Genomic DNA, 21,695 nt, shown 5'->3' with positions numbered 1-21,695 from the left:
TCCCACTTCTCCTCCAGTCTAATGCCGGGATAGTACCTAACTTAAGGCCACGGCCGCTTCCTTCCCACTCCTAACACCTTTCCTATCCCATCGCCGCCATAACACCTATCTGTGTCGGTGTGACGTAAAACCAATAGCAAAAAACCCAGTTATATTCAGGTCTGTTCACATTTTTTTATTATGTAGGAGAAATAGTAAATATAGCATTATAATAAAACTGAACAGAATATATTATTAAAATGATACATACAATGTTCAGAAGAACCAAAAATGGAAGTAGCGACCAAGTAACGAAAGGAAAACCACACAAATACTATCACTATACAGAGCTCATCGCCATGTCGAGCAGTCACTTCCATTTGATAAAAAAAAAAAAAAAAAAAAGTAATTCTGGGCATATATGGATTTAATAAACTGATGCGTCCACTATGACTTACGGTACGTACTATGTATTTCTGTTGAATGGACGCTATCGCTAATGACTCTACTTCTACTCTACGCGTAGTGCCGGAAGGTGAATATCAACGTGAATGAGTGCAGACGGAATTGTGGCTCGAGCCCTAATACACACTCCTGCTTAGCGCACATGCAAGCCTACGTCACGAGGGAATTCCGTGTTGCTCGATCTGGCTCGACCACGCTCGACACACCAGTTCGTGACGTCAGCACTCGAGCCTGCTCGAGCAGGCGATCGAGTGGCCCAAAGAGGATAGAATCCCTAGTGGTGGGAAATTTCCTTGCTATTGGCTGCTCTGTATGCGTGTTAAGCGCGGCAATTGACGTGCATGTTTGTGTTGTCTGTGCAAAAAATTAATGTAATAATGGACGTAGGACGTTTATCGCGGTTTCAATCTTTGTCTGATGTCGAGTCATATTTTAAAACAAATGATAACTCAAGGAACATAGTTATTTCTTCAGAAACGCCCGAGGTTTGTAAGGGTGAGCCATGCATTCTTGGTGTCGATGAAGCTGGAAGAGGGCCCGTCCTAGGTTGAGTATTTCCTTATTTTCTTATGGTCAGTTTTCTGGTGATGTGAAGTTGTATGCGGGGTGAAGCAAGGATATTTCCTTGGAGATGTTTCAATTCTGAAATTTGTTATATGTTGTGGGGCGAATCCAGTGTACTGTAGGTCATCGTTTGCTTAGATTCTCCTCCATTATGATCATCGTTGAGATTACTTTGACTGCATTGTGTATTTCTTTCCTTCGTTGTTAGTCTTGTGATACTTAAGGTTCATTGTTTATGTGATAGAGGAGTTTATTGAAGAATACGATGTAGATACACACTAGTGCAGAGAAAGAACTATCTACTTTTGTGATGAATTTGTTCTAAAGCATTACTTGTGTTACTTACAAAATTGATTTGTGACAGTGCTTTATTACAGAAGAAAATGGCATTATAATATTTGTATTTGCTTCAACAGAGCTAAAAATGATGTTGATCTAACCTCTTATTTTTGTGCCCTCATACTCTACCTTGGGTTATTTTCTTCCTGTTCCTGTCTTTGTTGTTCATTGCTGATTCTGGAAATCGAAGATTGCCGATTCAATTTGTGCTTGAGCCAGTTGCAGAGGACAAGTGCAGTTGTTCTTGAATATGACATCCTTATGAAAAATAATAAACACAGCTTTTAAAGCAAGGAAGTCTAACTGTATGTTGTCTCAGAAGGTGTTTGGAGATTGTGGTGTATTAGTCACCTGTCATTTATAACGATTTGTACTCTTTAACTATTTCATTGTAATAACAAGAATTCTTCATCTTTATTGCCCCTGTGGACAGCTGTGAATGTTGAGAGGTGCATAGGGTAGAGGTTCTGTAACATGCCGTTAAATACACTGACATGGGTGTTGTACATGTAAGCATCCTTAAACGTCCGTTGACTGTTTGCATGGTATTGATTACACAACCGTGGATGATGTCAGTTGACTGTTTGCAGGGATTTGATTACACCACCGTGAATGTACATGTCGAGCATCTGTTTGAATTCGCCGTACACCCTAACACACCTTTCCAAAGTAATATGCAAAGTCTATATAACCTTTTTCTTTGTTGCACAGTAAAATACATGCATACATAAAACCCGCCTGGTGGTCATGATCGTCAATCTAAATGATCTGACATTGTGGTTAGCCGGTTGGTTGAAAAATTTTCACCATCAGAATGTTGGCCGGCAAGGTAGGAGAGTTGGTGGTGTACAATTTCTGACCACTAGATTGTGTGCCTATAGCCTGGATTCAATTCCAAACCTCTCTGCAGTGTTCATGTGTTGATGATAATTCGTCTGTCAGATGGCGACATAAAGCTTTGCACAGACACCTTGGTATTATTCGGCAGGAGTAGGGTACGTGCCAATACTGGATTTCACCCTCTTCCTACCTCAGTTTCATAACCGTCCCATATCCAGATGTGCAGGTCGCCCACGGGAGTCAAATAAAGACCTGCATCAGGCGTGCCAATCATGTACTTGGACACTCCGGACATGGAAAGCCCTATGATACATACACAAAACATTATAGACCTCCATCATTCAGTCCGCAAAATCCACAGATTCTTATATCGTAAAGAACTTAATTGAGTTTGGTTTACACTGAGTAATGTTTAAAATTGACATAACGCCAGCTGTAATTTTAACAGATCCTCAGTGTAATGTTCTGCATCTAATTTTATTTTTTTTTGCTAGTGGCTGTCGCACCAACACAGATAGGTCTAATGGGGACGATGGGAGAGGAAAGGCCTAAGAGTTGGAAGGAAGCGGCCATGGCCTTAATTAAGGTACAGCCCCAGCATTTGCCTGAATCTTTGAGAGGTTGCTTAGCTCTTGGAATAAATATTGTTGTACCTATGTAACATGGTTTAAATGGTTGCAGAACCAATTCCTAAGACATGTTTAATCAAATCAAAATCTCTTTATTTGCAAATGAGGTGTCTACCTCGGTGGCAAATGGTACACTAAAATACATTGTCAAGCACTAAATTTTAAATTAAAAAGAGAATAAATTTTTTTTTTCTAGAATACAATAATATACAATTTATGCTAACAATTTTTTTCTATTAAACAGATCATCCTTAATAAATTTATATTGTTTACAAAATTCTACTTATAATATCTCCTATACTTACAGACATGGTCAACTCATATACAGTATGTGGAATTACTTCAAATAACACTATGCAACTGGTATAAGATTGAAATTTACATTGCATTTATTTACTTTTTTTAAAACCCATTTTGGAACCTAAGTAGCATAACAACCTGCTGCGTCTTAACTAGAGCCCCCTTTTGCCACCACTTTTCAGAGTTCCTGAAGGGCCTTCACAGCTACCGTAGCGGTCCCAGGGCCCTAAAGTCCCCACTGTACTTCACCCCTACAGGCAGTCCCCTACTTTGGCTGTCCAAACTCCATGGACCAGGGCCCTGTTTCATAAAACATCTTTCACTAATATTATTAGTAAGAATCCAATAATAGTATTATGTTTCATAAAATTGTTAGGTAATAATATTAGTTATTAGTTTACGAGTCAAAATTATTAGTAGATGTTCCTAATAATATTAGTAAATTGTTTCATAGACAACATGACTAATAAAAGTTACTGATATTATTAGGATTATTTCCATGAGTGTATTTTGACTCATAATTCATATTATTAGTGAAACCAAAGTGAGCGGTATTTTAATATTTTGGCATAAAATCATGAAGATCACTGAAATGGTCGACTCTGATTCAAATAGTGATAAGGAACGAGTGTAGGTATTCACCGTTCAATAAATGTTACGTCAAACATGTGAATACCGGTACAGTGGGAGATTTAGGTTACATTACATAACTTTTGAGTATTTGCTTGATAGGATTTATGTGTAATAGAACGTTCCACTGCAAGGAATGAAGCATAACCTTAAAATAGCAGCTTTGCATTGCACTCTACCAGTTGGTAGTGATACACAGTATCATTGTGTTTCTCTAGTGCAGTTCTGTTCGGACACTCCAAATATCTTTTAAAATCTTGCCTTATATCACCAGTAAACCAAGATGATGCTGGTGACGATTATTGTTTTAAGTGGAAGTAGGCTACAACTAGGCAACCATCATCTATAACAACACTAATCAGATAAAAAATGGAAAGGATCCGACATTTTGAAAAATGAAGGTATTGGCTAAAGAAAGAGAAGGGCCACGAAGGGCGTGAAAATGAAAGACTCTCGGCCTCCCAACCTAATACTGTCAGGGTCGGAAAAGAACAAGAGTTGAACAAGGGAGGTCAGAAGGGTAGATGAAAATGAGCCTGGCAGAAGTAAGTTGAAGCAATGGCAGGACTCAACTCAGTGCCCCATGTTCGCCAACACACGCTCCCAAGTTGAGAGCCCTGGGACCCCTTTTAGTCGCCTCTTACGACAGGCAGGGGATACAGTGGCTGTTATTCTACTGCCCCTAACAACAGGGGTAGTAAACAAAGATTTTGCTAGTCCATCTCAGATTTTTAAGAGCACATGAAATAGAAAAGTAAAAGGAACAAGGAGGGTTATAGTGTGCAAAAGGCTGCGAATAGTTGACGCTTTAACTCAATCACTTTCTGCAAAGAAATTTTCTTCTCTCACATTATTTTCACTTTTATCCATTTTCTTATGTATTGAAGTCATAACGAAAATATCAAGTGAGCCTTTTGAACATGTGGATTAGTAGTCGGTTGTAGTCAAGCATTAGCCTACTGCTAGGAATAAACCCAAACCAAGAACATATGCAACAGACCGATTCTAACCTCCATTTGTATCAGCTGACTAATGAACTAATATTATTAGTGAAGATATTTTATTAGTCATGTGTAAACCTTGATGAAACAGAATTTGGTTAACTAATAATTATTTTCATGAGTTCTAATATTATTAGTTAGTTTTATGAAACACTGCCCAGGGGATGGAATTAATTTTTTTTAAACACATTTTTTGTTTACAATAGCCTGCACTGGTCGAATGCCCTCTAACATTTCATTTATTTTCCCTGTTGCTGTTTATTCTCTTCTTGAATACCTGTACAGATTTTGGAAAAGGATCAAATACTACCCCTGGTAAACTGTTCCACTCCTTCACGCCCTTCCCAATGAATGAAAATTTACCCCAGTCGCTTCTGCTAAAATTCCTTCTAATTTTATACTTGTGGTCAGTTCTGCCAATATAATTATTTTCCAACTGAAGCCTCTCACGGATTTCTCTCCATGCTGCTTCTCCTGTATAGGCTCTATATAATCCTATAAGTATAGTTTTCTCCCTTCTCTTACTTAAAGTTTCCCACCCAAGTTCCTCTAACATTTCTGATACACTACTGTTTCTCCTGAAATCCCCTGTTACAAATCTTGCTGCTTTCCTCTGCACACTATCTATTTCTTTTATTAGGTATTCCTGGTGAGGATCCCAAACACTGTTTGCATATTCCAATAATGAACGAACCATACTTGAGTAATATGAAATATCTGCATTTAAAATGGAAAATATGAAAATTAATATTCATTAAATAAAATACACAATCGTCGAACCTTGTACTCACACTTACTTCTTACCTGCTTACTTACACATACGTTATTTGATGGGCGCCATCTACCACTCAGTGCAGCAATAATAGAATGAGAATCTTGACTATCTCTAGGGTGTGGGGTAATAAGCTTACTTTTGACAACATACCATATAAGTTCTGGGAAAAGGAGATTTGCGTTCGGTTTCCCCATTAAATTTGAAGTTATGTTATTGAAACGCTAAATTAATTTGATAGAACAAAATATATTCTTGAAATAATTTCAATAAAATAGTGAGAACTGCTGCAATTAAAACAGATGAGAATATGAGATTATGACATAGCAACTGAAAGAAACTTTTTTTTTTTGCTAGGGGCTTTACGTCGCACCGACACAGATAGGTCTTATGGCGACGATGGGATAGGAAAGGCCTAGGAGTTGGAAGGAAGCGGCCGTGGCCTTAATTAAGGTACAGCCCCAGCATTTGCCTGGTGTGAAAATGGGAAACCACGGAAAACCATTTTCAGGGCTGCCGATAGTGGGATTCGAACCTACTATCTCCCGGATGCAAGCTCACAGCCGCGCGCCTCTACACGCACGGCCAACTCGCCCGGTCTGAAAGAAACTAGGCATGAATTTGAATTCTTCTTGACTGAACATTTAACAATTTATACGCAAAGGTTAATTTGACTGTACCTTCAACACTTTGAGTGTAATTACGACGTATTCCTTAGATCTGATGTTTACTGTAGATGTGTCAAGCATAATTTGGTGATGTATCCATGTGACTGCTTCTTCTGCATCCTGATGACTACTTGGTAAGTCTATCCTTCTATGACTTCGTGGTAAGCCTTCCCGTGCGTATCTTCAACTAAGAGACCGACCAACTGTAGCCTCGTTCTCTCAATGACCAATGAGTAATGAATCATTGAGTCCTCTCCTTCCCATAGACTCCCGTTGACTTAATGACCGACTGGGGCCTCTCCATCTCATTCACACTCCGACCAACTGTCGCCTCTCCTTCCAATTGAATGACTGACGCTACAAGAAACAGCCACCTTTTATAGACATTGGTTGACACACCTACGTAACTTCCAGAAATAACTATGATCTACTCCCACCTCGTGACAAATATTACACCCTATGGCAAAATTCCCCGCGGCTCGCAGTGGGTATCTCCAAGAACGTGAGCTCAGCGCTAAATACGCACGATGACGTAGCAATGACTTAGCAGTAACGCCAGCAGTATTGCACAATGAAACAATGTCATATCCACATCTGATATACATCAACTCTCACTGTACATGTTTTTAGTGTTAATCTACACACACACATATATATGCATACATTTAACTACATTCACGCAAGTGACAAACATTGTAGAATGAAATTGAATAATAATTATAATACAATAATAGTAATCTCACGATAAAATAATAGTAGGGACATAATAATAATAATATGACAGATAAAATAATAATAATAAAAATAAAGATTTCACCTTGTAACGGGATTTGAACCGTTACAATAGATTGGAAAGACAAATTAAGAACACTTTATGCAAGGACATTTAAAATAAAGTATTAGCAAACTTTGTTAAAGTTGCAAGTCATATAGTAATCTATATATATATAAAATAAGAGTTTTGTCTGTACATTGCTCAGAATTTAAATAAAAAGAATGGTATTTCAGTATCGGTCATGTCCCCAGTAACAAGGAAATGCACTTTTTACTTTTCCGTAATTTCTGTCTGTCTGTATGTATGTACACGCATCACTAGAAAACGGCTAAAGAGAATTTCATGAAAATTGGTATACAAAGTCGGGGAATAAGTCGCTACAATATAGGCCATAAATAATTTTATTCACGCTGATAGAAATGGTAGTTTAGGGGAAGACCTAAAATTTAATTCTAAACTATTTATTTTATTAGTGGTCGTATCGATAAATACTACACAACCAAAGTTATATAGAATTAAATTTCCAACCATTTATGTCTTATACATTTTTACCGTACCGGCTATGATAACACAGATATTCATGAATTTGTAATTTTGTTGCTAAGTCCATATCAACGCTGAGCCACGAGAAAATAGGTTAACAGAGTTTAATGAAAATCGGTATATAGAGTCGGGGAATAAGAAACAACAGTCTAAGCTAGAAACAAGTTTTTTTCACCCTGGATGAAATTGTAGATTAGGGGAAGGCACCTAAAATGTAATTTTTAAATACCTGTGTTATTGGTCCTATCATAAAGTATTACATAACAAAAGTTATAGCGAATACAATTTCCGATCATTTATATTTTGTTCAGTTTTACCGTACCGACTACGGTAAAAGTGGTATTTCAGAGTCGGAAGGAAACTAGATGTGAAGGCCTACAGTATCGAAAGCACATAACATTGACCAACAATAACATTACATTGACCATTGTTTGTTGTGATGTTCTTTGTCTCTTATTCTGCCTCTCAACTCCGATACATGGGATTACTGCTGTGTACCGAGTATAACAGTCTGACTGAATACTGGCGGGCTGCCGGGAAATAGGTGGGGAGTTAGAAACCTTTCTTCTTTAGCATGCCATTCCTCTGGTTCATACATTTTCTGATACAGCCGGTATGTAACACCCTGGTTCGTCATAGTATTCCAGCTATTCGATCCCTACTCTGACGTGCTGTTTTGAATGTGCAGTGTGCACACGTAGGCAGAGGCTCACGTAGTAGTAGTAGTAGTAGTATGACCTGGTCTAGAATTACAATTTAGGCCGATTCCAAATTATAGCACCACAATTCACTAAATAGCTCAAAATTCAACACTGAAAAGATCCGTTTCTTAAGAAAAGCTTCTTCCTCTTCACTTTTATAAAATTCTACATTCATTTTATTCCAAATTAGCAGTGAAGAGGGGGTTTCTCCTCTGGCTTGGAGTAAAAATTTGCCTCCAAGTCAGATAGATTCTTCCGCCGCCAGTGTAGTGAAGATTTTCAGACACATCGGGTACTCCTAGGGAACATATTAGTTAAAGGGCATAGTTTTTGCCCTGGGAGTCTTCACTATTTGACCCGCTCCCTGCCGAAAAAGGACGGAGTGTTCACAGATCACAGCTATCTGCAGCTTTTATCATTCCAGCTTGGAATTCAAGAGGAGAAACTGGGGCAAATATTAATTTATAGGAAGGGGAGTTAGGGGTTGGAATAACTTGCCAAGGGAGACGTTCAATAAATTTCCAATTTCTTTGAAATCATTTAGGAAAAGGCTAGGAAAGCAACAGATAGGGAATCTGCCACCTGGGCGACTGCCCTAAATGCAGATCAATATTGATTGATTGATTGATTGATTGATTGATTGATTGATTGATTGATTGATTGATTGATTGATAGAACTTTGGACTGTTAGATCGGCAGCGTAGTCCTGTTCGTTAAAAATGAGAAAATGTGAGTTTTTCATTTGATAGAGTATTTCACATGAAAGCATTGCATTTAATCGTGCCATTCCTACTGACGTCATTGTAATGACATGTTCTTTTCAATTGGGTAAACCACTGAGACAGTCTTTCTGAGGATGTCAAAAATGCAGGTGAAGAGTGAGTGTCTACCATAATAATGAAAACTCCCCAACCTGATTGTGACTGATGGTAGGCAAACGGACCTACCATTACAATGAAAATTCCCCAACCCAGTCTTCAACTGAAAAAAGACGTTTGGTGACTTCCCCGTCGCGTTTCTAGGATAACGTGACGAGCTATGCAATTTAATACAGTCTTGCTCACAGCATGTACTCTACATAACCTAGAATTCTGTATACAATGTAAAATTCCGTAGCAAAGCACGGGTACATCAGCTAGTAGTAATTAAAATTGGTTGAATTGTTCATGAAACACTTGATGATAAAGTTCATGGGTACTAGCGGATGTATTCATAAAATTGTAAAATGATCATTGTTAGATCACCAGACTTAACTTTGCCTCTTTGCTTCCACTCTAATTTAGCAAGCCCTCACCAGGGGTCAGATTTGGACAGTGCTACTTTTTATTACCACTAGGAGGGGGTAGACTACCTGCTACTTCCAGCCACGACACTCTGTGGGAGTCCGTGAGATGAAGCGGACAGTCTGTCACGTGAAGCAAGGACTATGGCATAGTCAGTCAGTGCGACTAGCTCATTCAGAGTTTTATGTGAATGTAAATATATGTAGCGAGTGTTCTTGTATTGTGTATCACGTGTGTTTTAAGTGTGTAAGTATATCTATGTTAATAATTCCACAGGAATCCAGTGGTATGAACCGGCTACCTACCTCGTGTCCGATACCTACAGTCCACTACTTTCCTCATGCTATCCTTAGCTAAACCTTGTACATATCCTAACTCAATTCAAGTTCGTCTACATCCCTATCCCACCTCAATTCATGGTCCGCTGGTCCGGATCATGAATTGAAATGGGATAGGTTTGCCATACGTCCCGGAAAACTAGTGTTGTTCCGGATTAGAGTGGTATAAATAATGTCCCGTCCGGCTGACTAAAAGTCCCGATTTTAAAAAAGTAATCCTTTTACTTCGAAAGGAAATACAATTTAAACACCCGCCCAATCTCTTAAAACTTCGAGTAAATTGAATAGTGGAGACTCAAGGAGTATCCATTAAATTTTACCTTACCTTATCGATCTTATCCATGGAGTAGTCAAAGTAAACTAACGAATTATCGCTTCTTTCTACGTACCGCCGGTGTTACAAATTGTTTTCAATTAGAATACTGGAAAGAATCTTGTTTTGTTCTATGTTCGAAGAAAAAGAAGAAGAAGAATCTGTAGGAATCGATTAAATTCATGTGATATTCTGAGTTAATATTTAACATTTTGAAGCATGGCAACGAAATGGAAAAAAAAAATTAAAGATGAATACACCAAAGATTTACCTTCAATAAATCACATGAAGAATTCAGTGATTTCTTAGCTAGCAAGAAGTGGGTACTGTTCTGTAAAAGCTGTATATCAGAAGAGCAATGCTCCAAATTGCTGAAAATAGTCCAGTTTTACTTCTCTCTTCCTGCACACAATGCTAATGTAGAGAGAGTGTTCTCACTAATGAATGCTCACTGGACTGAAGAAAGAAATAGGTTACATTTGTTATCAATTAGGGCCATTCTTGACATACAATATAATAGGCAAATGTAAGTTGTTCTGAATTCTATACATTAATTACCAGTGTCAAAATGTTCAAATACCTTGACTGTGTACAGTCTTCACAAAAGTACAACTGCCATAATAAAACATAACTTGTAATATATTGTAAAGAGTTTCACATTAAAATTAAGCCAAATACTAGCCTACATTTGAACTTATTTGCTAATGTGTATTTGTCTTGATTTTGTGGCAGACAATTATGGCAACCCTAGATAGGAATGTAGACAAATTTTAATTGAGTGGGTTAGGATATGTACAAGGTTTAGCTAAGGATAGCACGAGGAAAGTAGTGGACTGTAGGTATCGGACGCGAGGTAGGTATAGATATAGATATTCAATGATGGACCATTTATATTGGTATTATAAATTTACTCATTTGGGACAAATATTTCAGATTTCAGAATCAACATCTAAATCATCTGATAGCCAAGCAGGCATCAAGTTTTGGTAAAGCGACCAAATCTCTCATAGTGCATTGGCACTGCCGGTGGCTCCAAGTAGCCTACGCAGTGGCCTCCATGTTATGCACTAGCCAGCATCTTGGTAGGTGTTCTAGGTACCAACTGATGAGCCCAACCTACCATATGAGGGCGAAACGCTGGCAGCCAAGAATGAGTTAGCTGGAAAATTTATAATGTCCAATAACGGACCATTTACATTGGTATTACGAGGTAGGTAGCCGGTTCGTATAACTGGATTCCTGTGGAATTCTTAACTTAGATATATTTACTCACTTAAAACACATGTGATACACAATACAAGAACACTCGCTACACATATTTATATTCACATAAAACTCCTAATGTGTTAGTCGCACCGACTATGCCATCGTCCTTACTTCACGCGACCGATTGTCCGCTTCATCTCACAGACTCCCACAGAGTGTCGTGGCCGGAAGTAGCAGGTAGTCTACCCCCTCCTACTGGTAATACAAAGTAGCCCTGTCCAAATCTGACCTCTGGTGAAGGCTTGCTAAACTAGAGTGGAAGCAAAGAGGTAAAGTTAAGTCCGGTGATCAAACAATCATTGTTGTGAATAAAAACCTTTGATTTAAAATATTTCTTGATAAAAGATCCTTAAGATCTCTGATAGACATTCCTTAAACTGTATTTAAGATTGAACGCTTCAGGAGCTGAAGCAGTAAAGTTATTCGTAGAACTAAATAATGTTCTGTTTGATCTGTCTGCTATTCTAAAATATTCGCTACTTGGGTCATGCAAGTTGTGGACGAACTGTCAAAATAAGAACTATGCTACCCTTAGTGTTAATCCCAATTGCAAAGGTGATTATGCAGAAAATAAACACGGAGTGGCTTAATGTTTTCAAAGAATGAGATACTGTCATAAGATTGGGTTCTCCCTTTTATTCATGTTGTAGAATCTTTTAGGGCAAATCTCTTTAACAGTGAATGAAAATCGCTTTAAAGAATGGATTAACAACATTAATAAGAAACAAGGCAACTTAATAATCTAGCACCAAAGAGGAGGAAATGAACAAACACGCGTACAACGTCTTGTAAAATTCTTACGACCAGTGCATATTTCTAAGAAAAGGAAGCACTGCTCAATTTCACAGCAACCCCCTGTGGGTGGGGGACACAAATGAAGAGTACAACCACGGTAACTCTGCCTGTCATAAAAGGAGACTGAAAGGGGGCCCAGAGGCTCTCATTTTGGGAGCATGGGTTGGCGCCCACAGGGCCCTTAGCTGAGTCCTGGCATTGCTTCCAGTTACTTGTGCCAGGCTCCTCACTTTCATCCATCCTGTCCGACCTCCCTTGGTCAACTCTTGTTCTATTCCGACCCCAACGGTATTAGAGCATTCGAGGCCTAAGGAGTCTTTAATTTTCACGCCCGTTGTGGCCCTTGCCTTTCTTCACCCGTTATTTCATTTTTGAAGTGATGGATCCCTTCTTTTTCTTCTTTTCTCTCTCTAACCCCTGTGGGTTGGGGATGCGGACGAATAATAACCCCACGGTATCCCTTGCCTGTGTTTAAGAGGCGACTTGAAGGGGCGACCAAGGGATGATTGAATTAGAATCACAAAGCTACTTGTAAATAGTACCATCATGCGGGGAAAGCCATGGGTCGCCTTTACTTGCTAGTAGTACCATTATGTTAGGTACACAATAGGTTTGTGATTAGTAGCAGCAGAGAGTGGTTCACTTTGGGTTTCCAGTACCTGTGATTAGTACCACTATATGCGGAACATCACGGGCTTTTGTTGCCAGTGATTTGTACCATTAAGTTTGAAACACCACGGTTTCTGGGCGTTACTTGTGATTAGTACCACTTTATGAGTGACACTGTTGGCCTGCATTGCCTACGAATGGCGCCATTACGTGAGAAATATAATGATGTTTGGAACACCATGAGTTTACGCTACCTTTCATTAGTAACGCAACTCGAGAAATACCATGGTTCTACTTTACTAGCGATAAGTACTATTATGAGGGGCTGTTGACCTGGAATTTGAACCCCTTCAGACAATAAATACCATCAAGTCGAGATTGTGCTTTGGAAGCAATCCCTTGGTCAGTATAACTATTGTTTTAATATAGTTTCTGGGAAGGTGAGGCATTGCAGGTCGGATCCACTGATTGTTTTATCATCCATTCATTCTTCATCATCGTGTTTTGAATTCTGTTCAACCGGGCGAGTTGGCCGTGCGCGTAGAGGCGCGCGGCTGTGAGCTTGCATCCGGGAGATAGTAGGTTCGAATCCCACTATCGGCAGCCCTGAAGATGGTTTTCCGTGGTTTCCCATTTTCACACCAGGCAAATGCTGGGGCTGTACCTTAATTAAGGCCACGGCCGCTTCCTTCCAACTCCCAGGCCTTTCCTATCCCATCGTCGCCATAAGACCTATCTGTGTCGGTGCGACGTAAAGCCCCTAGCAAAAAAAAAAAAAAAAAAATTCTGTTCAGTGGATTAATTTCGGACTTTTAAATTGTCATTGCATTTCATCTCATTTTGTACCATTAGAGGCCCATGACCTAGATGTTAGGCCCTTTTCAACAACAATCATCATCACCAATTTTACAGCAAAACCCGAGAATGGAAAAGGGATAGGAAAAGTATCCATGAAGAAGGGTGTAGTGTGCGTGGCTAGACACAAATATCAAATTAGGGCATATAACTCTAATATTACAAAACTTGAAATAGAAAGTTAAAGGGGAGATCACAGTCCAAGAAAAGATAGAATAAGAGAGAACGTGCTTTAAACCAGTACATTTTCAGAATCAGATTTCAGCATAAAGAAATCTGTTTCTTTTGTTCAGAACATGCTTGGACGTGATGTCCAAACTAAAATAACTAACACCAGCTGTTTGTTTTCAAAGTCTTTTCCAAAGTCTATCAAGTCCTGATGCAAAGCGCCATGAAACCAAATGAAAATGAACAATACAATTTTCTTAGTTATCATTCATGAGGATGTCCATAGCTTATGCACAGCACATGTAATACATGCTCCCATTAATGTTCCTTTCCAGTCAATGCTCCCCGTATCGCTGTACTGTCCCACCCAACAACCCAAGTCCGTAATAAAGTTACTGTAATGCGAGGAGAAACTCACCTGCAAAGAATAAGTCTCGTAGAGAGTTCTTAAGCCTTGAGATATTGCAAACAATAAAGGCTGCCATCATCAGCAGTGTCCCTGCTCACCTTGTTCATGAAGTAATGACAGGTCAGCTTGAACCAGCGTGCTGTTCTTCTCCCTTCACCAAACCACACGAAAGATGCTGAACCAAATTCAAACAATTTTGTGGAATTATATATACCAATATGTGGGAGGGGTGATGAGACAAGCCAGAAGGTTCCAGAGTAAAGATGGTGTTATCCAGTAAGAAGGTTTGTAGTGTGAAGGTCACATGACTTACGGAGGGGAAACGGCGAGGTAACGAGTGAGGTATCCAGTAAGAAGGTTTGTAGTGTGAAGGTCACATGACTTACGGAGGGGAAACGGCGAGGTAACGAGTGAGGTAGCCAAGAGATATTGCAGCTAATTGAGCATGGACCGGCATTGACTGTGAAAGATCTTCATATGTTGCGTTACAGCCTGCAGAAACAGGATTTCTTGCTTGGCGTGTAATAGAGATGTGCAGTGTCCTCTGCCGAGCATGATAAGATTAGACTATGACAGCCGCGGGTGAGTAAGCATTATAAGTTGTGATCAGCTGTACAGTATTGTGGAAGATGTCAGCTCCCGGATGAAACTGTCTTTACATCGGTCTGTTTACAGACCAACTTCCTGGGCTCACAATATCTTTTTCGTAGGTTAGAAGTAACAGATATGAAAGTAGTGAGAATGTTTGCTGGTACAAACGGGTGGGAACAACAGCAGGAGGGTACTCGGAATGAGAAGATCATGACTAAGTTAGGTATGAACTCTATTGATGAAGCTGTATGCATAAACCAACTGCGCTGTTGGGGTCATGTAAGGTGAATGGAGGAGGATAGGTTGCCTAGGAGAATATTAAGCTCATCATGGAGGGTGAGAGAAGTAGAGGGAGACCAGGATGGCGATGGTTACACTCAGTTTCTGTAGTTTTATAGATAAAAGGTATGCAACAAAATGAGGCCACTGTGGTAATATCAAATAGGGGATGGTGGAGGCATTTAGTAAATTCACAGAGGCTTGGCAGACTTAACTTTGAAAGGCATAACAGTTTATAATGAGGATTTTTGTGTGTATGTATCTATTTACTTCACATTGTGTGAGAGAGTTGAATCATGGATGCAGAAATTTTCTCTAGTTATTCTAGTGTTTATCGTAGAGACAGGATAGGAACAGTAGGATGGGTAATATTCATACTGGTAACTTATAAGAATAATTAGTAAACTCTGAAAAAGTTAAGGATGAGAAACATGTAGTTTTAGGTGTAAGGCTTATCTCTAAATAGGCAACGTGATGTTTTTGGGGTGCGCAGACCTGGAAGGGGTGACTCTGATGCAGAATAAATTGATACAACCTCTTTGGAAACCAATCCTCTCTCCTGACACAGGTCGTAATTTAGATATTGATGGAGTTGTTTCCTGAAGAATGTAAAATTCATGGATTGCGTGTCAAAATCTTTAAAATCTGTTACACACTTTTTTGCTTTCTGGTTTTTTTTTCCCTGTGTACCAAATTAAGTTTCTTCAGTCTCATGCTGTCTCTTCTACTAATAAATAAATATATATATATTTTATGCTACTTGTTTAACCACACATAAACACATTGAAGGTTTTTGGCAAGGGAAGGATGGGAAAAGGCTAGGATTGGGAAGATAGCAGTTGTAGCCTTAAGATACAGCTCCAGCGTTGCCTGGTGTGAAAATGGGAAACCACGGAAAACCATCTTCTGGGTTGCCGGCGGTCTGCTTCGAACCCACTACCTCCCGAATGCAAGCTCACAGCTGAGCTACTATAATCGCATGGCCAACTTGCTCAGTTAAAATTGTCTTGACCATCCTGTATAACACTTTTGTTGCATATGCTATTTTTTGTTGTACTTTCAACAACTCACTTCTAAACTGTTCTTGTGTTTTATCCTTTCTGTCCTCAGCTTCCTTATTCATAAAACTATGAACAACGAACAATCGTTTACTTTTCTGCTCTTGTTGTTGCAAACTTCAGTTTAGAATTTCACTGGCATAATCTACTTCGCACACGAATGGTAGGAATATGTACTGACAATGAACAGATTTGTTTAGCTACTGATGATACTTGGTCAGTGAAGTCTGTCACAAGAAGCAACCCGTTCTCTTCCCTTTCTGCGTTCCTCTAGTTTGCCTTATGTTTCAAGTGCCGAATTGATTTGTGGCAGGTATAAAATGTGTACTACAGCAATGACCAACAGCAGTCACAAACAATGAAACTGACGCATCTCACGTTCCCTCCAGAATTAAAACTTGTTGCAACATTCAAACTCAGGTGCTTACGATGACCTGGTGTTCTGTATATTACTGATGGTGGTTACGATAATTTCTTTTTATGTTGTTTTTACCTGTAGATTCATTTGACACTTACTATACTTCACCAGCATGTGCAGTTGAGTCCAATTGATGTATAAACATTGTAACCTCAATTTTGAAAAAAAAAAATTCTCTTACGATATTTTGCCTTTCCAGGGACGATATGGTTGGTATGACTGGCATTGGGGAGTTCATCAAAATTATGATCAGTGGAATGTGGAAAATGAAACTGTAAACAGCTTATGGGATGGGTTAAAAGCAGTTGAGGAGTGTGAAAACAGGCATGTATGTGCCTTTAAAGGTGACGAGGAATAGTGAAGGCCTACTATATTATAACAGAAGTAGAGAGATTAAGAAAGCAGTGCAGGCTAGATAGAAATAGTTAGGAATGGTTGTGAAAGTAAGGGGAGATTGATGGAACTTATTAGTAAATTGAATTTTACAAAAGTCAGTTAAGGATAACATGATGGCAAACATAATTGGCAGTCATATGAATTTTAGGTAAAAGTGGAAGGAAGGACATGTGAAGGTAGTTTAAGGCAGAAACAGGGTCCAGAAAGAACATTCCAGGAATCATTAATGAAGATGGGGAGTGTTTATGTGAATACTTAAAGGAGGCAGTCAATTGTATATAAAGATAGTTGAATATAAGGATAGTGCCAAGATTGAGATGGTGACTAATACTGGCGAAGTACTGAAATCTACCTATGATAATAAAGACTTTTACAAGAAGGTACAAAAGTTGAAAGCTATACGAAATGAATTGAGAGTTGTTATTGCAGCCCTAATGTACAAAGGAAAGGGTGATAAACATAAGGCAGATAATTACTGGGTAGTCAGCTTGACATTTTTGTTGCTTCTAAGCTCTGGGAAAGCATTCTTTCTGATAATATTAGACATGTTAGCAAAATTACTAACTGGTGTTCTAGAAGGCAGTTCGGGTTTAAGGAAGTTTATTCCAGTGAGGGTCAAGATATAGCAGATAATTATTAAGGAGGTTAAATGGACTGTATAACTGTTGACTTATCCAAGGCCTTTGATAGGTTAGATCATGGGAGACTACTAACGAAAAGGAGATCTATTGGACTTGACAAAAGTATGTTTGAGTGGGTGAATAAATTTCTAGAAATTAGAACTCAGAGAATTAGAGTAGGTGCAGCATTATCTGATCCTGTAATGATTAAGAACATGGTTCTTAAGGCAATACCTTCAATAAAAAGAACATGGCCAATACTGAAAGTTTATGAAAGGCATGGGGGGGGGAATTGTTACACTGTCAGGAATCTGAAGGGAAGTAAGGTACTTCACATAAGAATAATAATAATAATTGTTCCGGGGTATCTGTGGAACACAGAGATGGTGAAAGAAGGTGCCGGGGTGAATGGGTCTATCTACGATATCAAGAATTGATTTAAAACTTCAAAAAAGTTATATTTCTTGTAGAACTTCAAACTTAACATTTTTTCATAATGATATTACAGGTACAAATAGCAATCATTAAACAAGATTGGGAAAAATCCAAGATTCAGAACCTTAACCCTTTGGGCTTTAAGCCCCTAGTTTTACAACTTTATAAAAGGTTATTTAATAAGGGGCAGAAATCCCCTAATTCAAGAGCACTTGCTCCCTAAATCACAACATCTAGCCTTCAAGAGATGTTTGTTACTCTTACAACATTTTGGAAAAGACCTAATAGGCTCTCAATTTCTCAAGGCAACATCAGCTTGCAATCTCTGACCTTTCAAGGCACCACTTACAATTTGAAAAAATAATTATACAGGGGTATTAAATACCCACCTTACTGGGCCTTCGTGGGATAAGAATAACAGGTTAAATTAATGGCCCGAACACAAAATGAATGGAGGCGTATACTTGCACTCCTTGATATGAACACTTACAAACCTAAAGGGCACTAGGCCGATGGAACAGGGGCTATTCCCAAACTACTGAGGTGACTCGTATAGAAATTACCTTAACACATTGTAGAAGGAAAAACCGTTACAAAACGTAGTCACCTCAAACCAAGATGAAGGGGTGCTCGAGAGGGTACATCACTCTCTATCCCCGATTTACACTTAAAGTTTTATGAAACCTTTTACATTAGCCGGAAGAAGTTACGATTTAGAAAGGTAGGTTACATAGTTATAGATTCGGAACTTTCCCTTGGGTTAAACTGTGGAGGTATCAAGAAAGAATAAAGTTATGTGGCCATTACCTTGTAGATGTTCTGGTTGCCGTCGAAAGAGGCCTCCCGCTTAACACCCACACACTCAGACGTCGATCAATTGGCCAAGAAATGTGAAAAGCCGCAATTTATAAACCCTCAGGGAAGGTTCGAGATCATTCAAGACTACACCGGCCACACCCTCTCAATTTAATTGGTAAATTCAAAAGTAACATTCAAAATTGAACAAGAAGCCTGTGATAGGTTGAAAATTAATTACAGAAATTATTGATTGGCTAGATCCAAAACTGGCAGAAAGAAAAAGGAACTATTGCCAACCAAAAAATAAATGAACATCAGTCAGTTAAAAAAACCTAGAAATACAAAACTTCTTTGAATTACAAGTTCTTACACCTTGCACCAGGGTGCATAATCATAGTCTTTAGTAGTGTCATCTTTGGAAAAATGTCCAAACTTCTTGATGGATAGCAAACAAAACTAGTAGAAATTCAGTTAGTTCAGGAAACTTCACAATAACAAAATTACATCATATTTCTATGGTGACATCTTCTGAGTAAATTCTAAGTTGGTGTAGTTTCAGTTTCACTGTTTTACCAGTAGAGGAGTTCATTTAGGCGCTGAATTTGAATGCGCGGCGTTGGGTGTACCGCTCGGTACAATAACAATAATCTTCTTAGTCATCAATGACCAGGTGATGAATAGTTTTTTTAATTCTTTTTTTTCTTTTTATTGCTTTATTCATAACCATGATTCCCTTTATGATTAAGACTCCAGTTTGTTCTTGGAAGTGTATGGAGTAAAGAAATGATAGGGTAAATGTTTCAGTATATATTCATTTCTTTTCATTAGGTCCAATGGTGTATGGCGTCTCTTACTGTCCACTTTCAAAAGTTGATGTTTTCAAAGACCTGGGCTGTGCAGATTCAAAGAGCTTAACAGAAACTAAGAGAGAAGATATATTTGAAAATATTTTTAAGTATAGTGATTCCATCGGATGGATGGTCGAGGCTATAGCTGCTAACACCATATGTAACAACATGTTGCGCAGGTATGTATCCAAACAAGCAACCAATTTTAAACATTGAATGTGACAATTGTACCTCACTTGGTAGAATTGTATTTAGAGAATGTAATGCTCAAGGCGTGTACATCTGCTGTGGACAAAAATGGGAATTCTAAATATTTCCTAGCTGCGCATAAATTATTAGGCACATTGCTGCCCTTTTTTCCGTTCATATTATAGATTTTCATTGTATGAAATTATGTACTTCAGTTTAAACTTCAACTTGTATTATGCATAAATGTTAGTGACTGTTCAGCTGCTTATGATATGCTCACTAATACATCAGGGATTCTGATAAAATTCTTTGCCAGATACAAAGCAGGACCAACTAGCCTATAGTTCCTCTTCATTTTATCGCTCCACCAGTCTTCGTCCGTCGCTGTGTTCTAGTCTATATTCTGTTCTATACTGTCCATCATAATCTGAGTCTTGTATCTTTCTGCTAATTTTCCAAATCTATTCTTTTATTCTCCATTAATTCTCTAAGTACTTGAAATTTGCTACTGTTTCAAAACCTTCCTTTCTGATTTTTATGTCCTCTTTTCCTTGTCTCTTTTGTCTTATGCTGGGCTGAGTGGCTCAGACGGTTAAGGCGCTGGCCTTCTGACCCCAACTTGGCAGGTTCGATCCTGGCTCAGTCCGGTGGTATTTGAAGGTGTTCAAATACGTCAGCCTCGTGTCGGTAGATTTACTGCCACGTAAAAGAACTCCTGCAGGACTAAATTCCCGCACCTCGGCGTCTCCGAAAACCGTAAAAGAGTAGTTAGTGGGACGTAAAACAAATAACCTTATTATTATTACTTTTGTCTTATCACTGTTTTGTAATTTTTCTCCACACTAATTTTAATTCCTCATTCTTTAATTGTCCTTAAACGGCATGAAGCTGGTCTTGGACTGCTCTCTCTACTCTTCATACCAAATCACATCACCTGCTATGTACATGGGTCAAAAAAATATCGGGTGCCTGAAAATATTTACCTGGTGCCTGAATTTTCAAATTCGTTTTTAAAAATTTACTTTCTGAAATCCGGAGTTCCCTTACATGTACGTTTCCACCATTTTATAAAGTAACAAGTCGTATGGTGTTCTGCGTGTTTTCTGTAGCTCATATTCTAATATGTGCAATAAACATTTTCACTGCTTTTGGCAGTTTTTAATTCTGTAATTCACGCTTCATACCTTGGAACTTGACATTTCACTTCTGCCCGAGAGCTACGTAGCGGTCATGAGGGACATCGATGCAACCCGTCAAACAAGTAGCCTTTCATGTGGACATACAATAACAAATACAGTTCCATTACAGATGATCAGTTATCGGTAGCAGAGTACAAGGATCAGACTAGAGTTGTGGAGAAATGCAGAGAACTACTGTCGAACCCCGGTATCTCAAACCTCCATTACTCGAATTTTCAGTATCTCAAAATAACTTAAACTTCCCGTCCGTTTGCCCTATTCTTACAAGTAATGAACTTCATTCCGGTTCCGTATTGACTTTAAATAGCCGTTCATAAACTATTGCCACCAAAGCAGTGCTGATAAATTCCCGTGAAATTTATTCTTTTTCATTTAAAACATACGGAATGATGCGTTTTATCAGTTCTTGTGTTTTCACTGAACATTATTTATACTTTCAATTTAATTACAACATCTTGGTATTGAACAGTTTGCACTTCAGAAATATGGTTGTTTTCATTCCTTTGCAATTATGGAAAATTGGCAACACTGCATCAGACATCAAAGCCCACGAATTTGGAAGTCATTTAACGCTAGTGATATATTGTAGTATATGATATAGATGTTGATTCCCATAGGGAAT

The 21,695-nt window shown here is 38.6% G+C and overlaps 1 protein-coding gene across 2 annotated transcripts in view; it reads left to right on the top strand.

Annotated features, from left to right (window-relative positions):
• The first annotated feature begins 741 nt into the window (after positions 1–741).
• Positions 742–21,695, top strand: part of LOC136862853 (ribonuclease H2 subunit A) — a 159,629-nt gene continuing 138,675 nt past the window's right edge. Inside the window, exons 1-2 of one of the 2 annotated variants that reach the window (XM_067139117.2) lie at positions 742–929; positions 19,666–19,864. In XM_067139117.2, coding sequence (XP_066995218.2) covers positions 19,671–19,864 — 194 coding nt within the window. In that variant the 5' untranslated portion in view covers positions 742–929; positions 19,666–19,670. Of the gene's footprint in view, positions 991–19,665; positions 19,865–21,695 lie in introns of both variants that reach the window. The other variant, XM_067139116.2, reaches the window with a different exon arrangement.

Source organism: Anabrus simplex, chromosome 2 (assembly GCF_040414725.1).
Source record: "Anabrus simplex isolate iqAnaSimp1 chromosome 2, ASM4041472v1, whole genome shotgun sequence".
Lineage (NCBI taxonomy): Eukaryota > Metazoa > Arthropoda > Insecta > Orthoptera > Tettigoniidae > Anabrus > Anabrus simplex.
The sequence above is the reverse complement of the archived record's forward strand: the minus strand, read 5'-3'. Positions and strand labels throughout refer to the sequence as shown.